The 7755-nt window shown below is 44.4% G+C and overlaps 1 protein-coding gene across 15 annotated transcripts in view; it reads left to right on the forward strand.

Moving 5' to 3' along the window:
• The window catches only part of caska (calcium/calmodulin-dependent serine protein kinase a), a 94852-nt gene extending 87574 nt beyond the window's left edge, over positions 1 to 7278 (forward strand). For 10 of the 15 annotated variants that reach the window (XM_031873340.1, XM_031873344.1, XM_031873347.1 and 7 more), the window contains 6 exons: positions 52 to 167; positions 4185 to 4265; positions 4351 to 4431; positions 4531 to 4733; positions 4813 to 4896; positions 6644 to 7278. In XM_031873340.1, the coding sequence (XP_031729200.1) occupies positions 52 to 167; positions 4185 to 4265; positions 4351 to 4431; positions 4531 to 4733; positions 4813 to 4896; positions 6644 to 6820 (742 nt within the window). In that variant the 3' untranslated portion in view covers positions 6821 to 7278. Of the gene's footprint in view, positions 1 to 51; positions 4266 to 4350; positions 4432 to 4530; positions 4734 to 4812; positions 4897 to 6643 lie in introns of those variants that run through there. The other 5 variants (XM_031873341.1, XM_031873349.1, XM_031873352.1 and 2 more) reach the window with 2 other exon arrangements.
• The last annotated feature ends 477 nt before the right edge of the window (positions 7279 to 7755 follow it).

A 7755-nucleotide genomic window follows, 5' to 3' on the forward strand; every position in this document is an offset into this window, starting at 1 on the left:
GTGTGTGTGTGTGTGTGTGTGTGTGTGTGTGTGTGTGTGTGTGTGTGGTAGGCGCGTGGCGTGTATAGCCATGGAGAAGACCAAGCAGGAGCAGCAGGCCAGCTGCACCTGGTTCAGCAAGAAGAAGAAGCAGTACAAAGACAAGTATTTGGCAAAGCACAACGCAGGTACACCATGCACTCGCACACATCCATAATCATGCATGTGCACACTGAACAACATGCATGTATGTCAGCACATTGTTTGTGAGGGCTTGAGAGCATGCATGTCAGTCCATCTGTCTGTCTGTCTGTGGGTGGAACTCGTATGTAACAGGATCTCGTAGCACTCGTCTCCTGTGGCGGAGCCTCTGCCAGGAAAGACAGGAAAAGCTGTCAGTGCAGCAGAAATCTTATATGAGCACAGGGATGGTTTTGGGAAGTGTGGGCAGCTCGTTGAGTCCAGTTTTGAGCCAATAACTCTGAATTTGATGCACAGTTTTAAAGTTGTCCCATTTGTCCCTTCAGTAAACGCGTGGTGTCAAGTACAGTTTATGTTTAGCGACGACTGGACACGGATGTAGCACATACCATAGAGTCACTACTCAAATATCACCGACATGTGTCTGGCTCGCTGAGCAGGCGGAGATGTCGAGGAGTAAAAGCTCAACACCTGAGTTTGCGACCTGAGTCGTGACTGTTGAGTAAACACGGCAGGCGGAGGAGGAGGTCAGCGTGAGAGTTTAGTGACGAGACAGCAACAGGAGGTGGGAAAGGTTTTTGTTTCCTGAACAGACAGAAAGCTGTGGCTCCGCCTTTCACCTTTTTTGGTCTGTAGAAACTCTTTTATGTTGTGTCGATGCAGGTTGATAAAGTGGATTTTGGACAGTGGTTTCCAACCTTTTTGGCTTATGGTCACTTAAAATGAAATGAAATCCTCAGGCCGCGAGTTCCAGAGCTGCGGGGCATTGACCGCAAAAGCCTGGTCCTTTAGTCCTGAGCCGGGACTCAGGAAGAGCCAGCAGAGCCTCGAGGATCAGGGGCTTCGCCGCGGCTCCTAGAGGAGCAGCACATCAGCAGCGTAGCTATGGGCTGAACCGTGAAGTGCTTTAAATGTGATCATTATAACCTTAGAACCCGTTCTCAAACCGACTGGTAACCAGTGACGAGAGGCTCAAACAAGCAGAACGGAGCGGTGCAAAGAGTGCAGGGTGGCGTCACACCTTCTGTACGGTATGTGCGCTGAGCAGCAGGTGCTTGTGGCGCATGAGCTCACTGAGCAGTAGCAGAGATTTTGAGGTCACACTCCAGCTGAGACCAGAACAAACTGTGTTTAAAAACTGGTCTTCACGTGAGGACGAACCCCCCAAATCCTACAGTTCAGCAGCTGTAGAGCAAATCAAGCTGTTCAGACATCTATCAAGCACTTTGAACACCAGGAAGACGATAAATGGAGCTTCTATTTCTTAAATACTTGTTATATGTCACATCCGTGCATGTCGTTTTTTTTTTTTTTTTTTCAAAAGACTAAGGTATAACGTATGTGTGTGTGTGTGTGTGTGTGTGTGTGTACAGTATGTTTGGGTGTGTGTTTGCATCTGAACATCCAGATAATAAGCACGTCTGTCAATGTCCATTGAAAAGGAACTGCTGAAATGTTCTATAGCATGCAGCTCAGAACATAATAGTTATGTAGTCATAAAAGCATGAATGCATGGGATCCAAAGTATTTAAACAGAAGACTTCACTTTGACTTCCACTCATCGCAGTAAACCAGGACACTGATAGTTCCCATGGTAGAAGTAAGTAGGGTTGAAACAGGGCGTTGAGATTCTTGTATTTCCCAGGAATTACATTTCTTTGCATGTTTTTGTGCCGTGTGCATCTGTGAGAGTGCGTAGAGAAAACTATTGTCAGCACTGAAACAGAGACGTCTTCTCCAAACCTCATCTGTGAGCTCCGCCAGCAAATGAAACAGACAAATAAGTAGAATTGTTTTGTGTGAATGAAGAGAAGAGAAGGTGGTTAACCAGCAAATGTCTTTATTCTTTCACACAAAACAGTTGGAAGAACAAAGTTATTAAACATTGTTATGATGCTGTAATAATACTAACTATTGTTGTTTTAAAACATTTGAATGGTAAACGGCTCGAGTAATATCCTCAGGTGAGCTCTGTAACGGCTGGACTTCTTTGCCACCTCACAGAATAACATTTTACTATAAACTAAGAGAATTGAAAGAATAACAAACAAACGTGTTATGACCAATTATCTGCTGATTAAAGTTCAACCTAATTTATGTGAAGAAGTCCACATTTCCCCTGGACACTGTCTCTGTTCCCCTGAAAGCTGCTGCTGTTCTTGACGTCTCTGCGGAGTCTTTACCGCTCAGTGACGTGTCACTGGGAGTTCACCCTTCGGCAGCAGCAGCAGTGTCTTGTGTACTATTTCCGTCTCCGTTGTTGGCGCTGTGCAGTGCTGCCCAGCTGTTGAATCTTGCTGTCTGTGTGTAACATTTTGTAACTGCTGTTGTAACTGAACCATGTTATGACCCCTCTCCATCGCTCTCGCTTTCTCCTACTGAACGGCCTCTCTGCATGTAAGTAACAACCAGTGACAGCAACCACCTCCTCCTCTCTTCTTCTTCTTCTTCTTCTTCTCTCGCTCCTGTAGATTAAGCCAGCTGTCACTGCCAGCGTTTCACTTTTGTTTCTGTTGATTTGGTCCTAAAACAACAGAAGGCTGAGACCAAACTGAAGCCATGTAGCTTAGTTAGTCAGATATCGTGTGCTGTGATCTTCATCTTAACCCATTTTTTTTAAAATCATGTTTGGTCAAGTGTGCTCGTTAGCAGAGCCAGAAGACAGTAATGTAAATATAATTAGACTCTGGCGTTAACTACATACAGTATCTTCTCTTCTTCTATTTTTAAACAATGATTCACCGTCAGTCTGTAGCCGGTCTGCAGCCTCCTATTGCACAAGATAACCCAGTGACTTGTGGGTATTGTATTTCACTCGTCAGCACCCTGAGGTGGGGGCTCGTGTTACAGAGGCTGAGAACATATTGTACAGTGAGCAGCTCTGCTCTCACAGAGACACTCTGTACAGCAGACAACCTGCAATCTGCTCATTTATGCTGCTCTGTGATTTGTCCTGCTCTGTGCAGGTACATCATACCTAGCATTACATTTAATGACTATTATTACAGAATACATTAAAGGTAATAGTTCTGTTACGACAGTTTGAATACAGGATAACTAATATGTGCAGTTGTGTTAACTTAAGAAAGCAAGTTCATATTTAGAAGAGATAGTTGCTGAAGTTTAGAAACGATGTAAATCAGAAACCAGAATTAAAACAGTCGATAGACGGGTAATAAATAAATCATTCTATCAAATATGTTTGGTTTCAGCTTTTCTATTGTGAACATTTGAAGCTTTTCTTTGTCATATGTGATTGTTAACTGAATCGTTTTGGGTGTTAGACTTTAAATGTGCAACCTTGAGCTCATTTTGTAAAGATAAAATGTTGGTAAATTAGCAATAATTTGGTCAATAAATTGTAAGAAAAGAGTAAAACATGCCAATCAAAGTGTATCGAAGCCCAAGTTGGAACAATTAAATTGAAGATTTTCAATTAACTGTCAAAGAAGACGAAGAAAAGTTGGAAATATTCACATTTTAGATGCTGGAGACATTGATTTTTTCCCCCTTTTATTTAATCCAGTTTAGCTCCTTTTCTACAATAGTTCTTGTTACAACACAATGAAGTCATAAACAACTGTGAATGTTTGGATAACAAACGCCAGACTTTGAGAAATCACAGAAATAATCACTTTGGGCGGAGTTGTTTCTTTATGCAGCCAGTCAGAGAGGTGAAGTCGTTATACTTTCATCATCCTGGTGGAGTTTTTGTTTTTCTCTCATCATCCTTTTACTAGATGAACATCTGCTCGGTCAGATTTATTTAATCTCGGAGCAGAGCGGTTATTTTAAAGGAGTCTTCATCACTTCACAGATCATCTCAGCTCTCCAGTTGTTTTTATTTGTTTTGATGAGTGACCCAACTCGCTCCTCTCTTCACCACATAGTCACCAGATGTGTTTCAGACTCTTGTTAGTGCGCCTTGTTCCCCTCTAACTGCTGTTTGTTCCAGCACACTTTGCTCCTCCTCCTCTTACTCCGTTTCTCTCTCTCACCTCCAGTGTTCGACCAACTAGATCTCGTCACGTATGAAGAGGTCGTGAAGCTTCCTGCTTTCAAGAGGAAAACATTAGTTTTGTTAGGTGAGTTCTGCCGAGTGTAGCAGCAAGAAACGGGGACGCCTGTCTTCATATCTGACCTCACTGACTGTGTGTGTGTGTTTGTCAGGGGCCCATGGAGTGGGCAGAAGACACATCAAGAACACACTCATCACCAAACACCCCGACAGATTCGCGTACCCCATTCCACGTAAGACGCATGATCCAGGTCCTCCACAGAAACGCACTGAACAGCACCGTTTTGTGTGTCAGGAAATGTAAATGCTCCGTGTCTCCTGGTGTCCCGCAGACACAACCAGACCTCCAAAGAAGGACGAGGAGAACGGGAAGAACTACTACTTTGTCTCCCACGACCAGATGATGCAGGACATCAGCAACAACGAGTACCTGGAGTACGGCAGCCACGAGGACGCCATGTACGGGACGCGGCTGGAGACCATCCGCATGATCCACCAACAGGGACACATAGCTATACTGGACGTGGAACCTCAGGTGTGTGTGTGGGTGTGTGTGTGCATGCATGCATGCATATGTAAGGACATTTTGACCTCTAACACCTGTTCTCCATCAGGCCCTGAAGGTCCTGCGGACAGCAGAGTTTGCCCCGTACGTCGTCTTCATTGCTGCACCAACTATTACGCCAGGCATCAATGAGGTAGGAATACACACAAACACACAAATATGTTCACGCTACGAACAACAAAAGCAACAAAACGGCATTAAAAAAAGAAAGCATGTCCGGCTACATCGACGGCTAGTGAAGGTGTTACACGAACACTCGTTGACGTGGTCACGTCTCCAAATGGCACCGGGAACTGTGCATTATCTCTACTGACCAGCAGGGGGCGACTCCTCTGGTTGTATAGAAGTCTATGAGAAGATGACTCTACTTCTCATTTGATTTATTCCCTCCGTAAACGTGAACAGGAGTTTATGGACTCAATCGTTAGTGTGATTTGTAGCACATCATGCAGCGACAAGTGGCGCGTGTCATTTTCCAGTTTCATGTCACCGGCCTCCATTGACAATGACTTGTACAATGCTGCTGTGTGCTCACACTGTTAATGCAGCACAAGGCTGGTGATATTCTTTTATTTCTTGAGTGTGTCTACGATCGAGTATTCTTATTCTTCTTCTTCTGCACTATAGAGCTCCATTGTTGTCCAAGAACTATTAAAATCACTGAGCCACACTATTGCACTGGGTGACATGTGACACACACACACACACACACTGTAGTTTATTTTGGCCCAATCCCACATACAAATACTCACTAAACTCACTCACTTACATGTCAGTCAATGACACATATGTCCTTTAATTACATGTTAAACTCTGCAGAGTCGGCGTGTGCAGCGCGACCGTCACACAGCGTGCTGGTGCTCCAGCAGCCTCTCGTTGTGTCGGCTCTCCTCTCGTGTGTTTGCGTCTCTCAGTCCTCTCTGCACTTCTTTACTTTTGCATGCTGCATGCGTTCCTTTCTTTGGCGCTCCTCTCAGATGCCCAGGTGGTGTCGAACGCTGCCAGTAAGTAAAGCCTGACGGGATCGTCACTACGTCGTGTTATTTTTAATTATGTGTGTGTGTGTGTGTGTGTGTTGTTTGCCATATGCTTCTTTGTATGCTTCTAGTGGTTAGTGCCGCATTCTGTGTTTTCCCATTCACTTCCCCCTCTGCTGAGTAATAGAATAGAAACCCTTTTTATTGTCATATACACATACACGAAATTTGACCTCTGCATTTGACCCATCCCTGTATATAGGGAGCAGTGGGCTGCCAATGACAGGCGCCCGGGGAGCCGGGGGTTCAGTGTCTTGCTCAAGGCCCTTGCACACTGTGCTGTAGCAGCAGGTTGAATGCATGTCACACTGTAGGTCTAATACGATGAAATGTCTGGTGATTTACCACGATGTTAGCAGAAAAAAAAAAACTACACAAGAGGTGATACATCGATATTTCTCATAGTAGCCAAATTGTGAGCATTAGGGATCAAATAGAGCCTTTGAGTTGATGCTCTACTGGTCTGTTTTTGTCCAATCAACAGGCTAAAACCCCAAAATATACAGTTTGATTGACTAATCAATCGTATCAGCTTTTTGTCTTTAATTCAAACACCATGTTCTCGCTCTCTCGCTCGTCCATCCTCGCTCACTAAAGTCCAGACGTCTTCTAGAACTTATGCAGTTCAAATAAGAAACCCGTGTTCAGCGGTAGGGAGGAGAACTCTTTGCATTTCTGACCACAGTTCTGGATCGACGACCAAACATGTTTCTCGTCTTGAATAGCTCCATCACACAGTATGTAAGGGCCTTAAGAATGTCTCTGTCAGTCCTATAAGTGCTCTTCATCACTCTCTCTGCCTTCATCAGTGTCTAACTCCCAGTGCTCCTCCTCCTCCTGCAGGACGAGTCGCTCCAGCGGCTGCAGAAGGAGTCAGAGATCCTGCAGAAGACCTACGCCCACTACTTTGACCAGACCATCATCAACAACGAGATCGATGAGACCATCAGGCACCTGGAGGAGGCCATCGATCTGGTGTGCACCACCAGCCAGTGGGTTCCCGTGTCCTGGGTCTACTGACCTGCAGCCCTCAGACACCACCTCCCCTCCCAGCAGCAACACCTCGGCCAAACTCCCATCATTCCCTCTTTGAAGTAAGAATAAATAATAAACTTTAACAAACAACAAAGGGAAACGTCTCTCTGCACTGCAATGGATGGACCCCCCCCCCTCTCTCTCAGTGTACTGTGAAAGCAACCACAGCATTCAACCGAGATCCTCCTGGACGCCGCCGCACAAACAACCTGCGGCCAATTAACGGCCTCCTGCCCTGACAGACGACCTCGTCATAGTGATGTATAAAAACAGAGTTTAAACAAAAGTGAATATTGTCATGTCTGTACTAGCTAGGAGGCAACATTTTTGTAGATGTTTGTTTTAAAGAGACAGTACTGTATCCCGTCCTCCCATCACATTGTAGTCCTGTTGGGTGTCGTGGTACTAAACCATCTGTAGAAAAGACACCGTCAGGGTATTCTGCCGATCAGCAGAATGAAGCAAAAGCACACAAAACACGCTGCAATGTCTTCTCATCTGTAGGTCACCATCCCTCATTATTTATTCTGTCTCCTTCTTTTTCTAAGCTGTACATCTGGGTTTCATTGTGTCATGATCCCATTCAGCTTTTGGTGCAGTTACAATATCACACACACACACACACACACACACACACACACACACACACACGTACGCACCTTCCTACTTACCGACCAGGTACTGTCTCTTCTAAATAAATCCATCAATGTTTTAGAGATTTCAATGAGGTTATCATGCATGTGGACATTTGCAAGCTTCCATGCTGTCAGTCAGTTAGTGTTCCCAGTGTCCCTCTGTAAACCTCCAAGAAAGAAAAGAAGACTATATATATATATCTATATATATATATCTATATATATATATATCTATATCTATATATATATCTATATCTATATATATATATCTATATATATATATAT

Source organism: Anarrhichthys ocellatus, unplaced genomic scaffold (assembly GCF_004355925.1).
Source record: "Anarrhichthys ocellatus isolate YVR2014 unplaced genomic scaffold, GSC_Weel_1.0 scaffold71, whole genome shotgun sequence".
NCBI lineage: Eukaryota > Metazoa > Chordata > Actinopteri > Perciformes > Anarhichadidae > Anarrhichthys > Anarrhichthys ocellatus.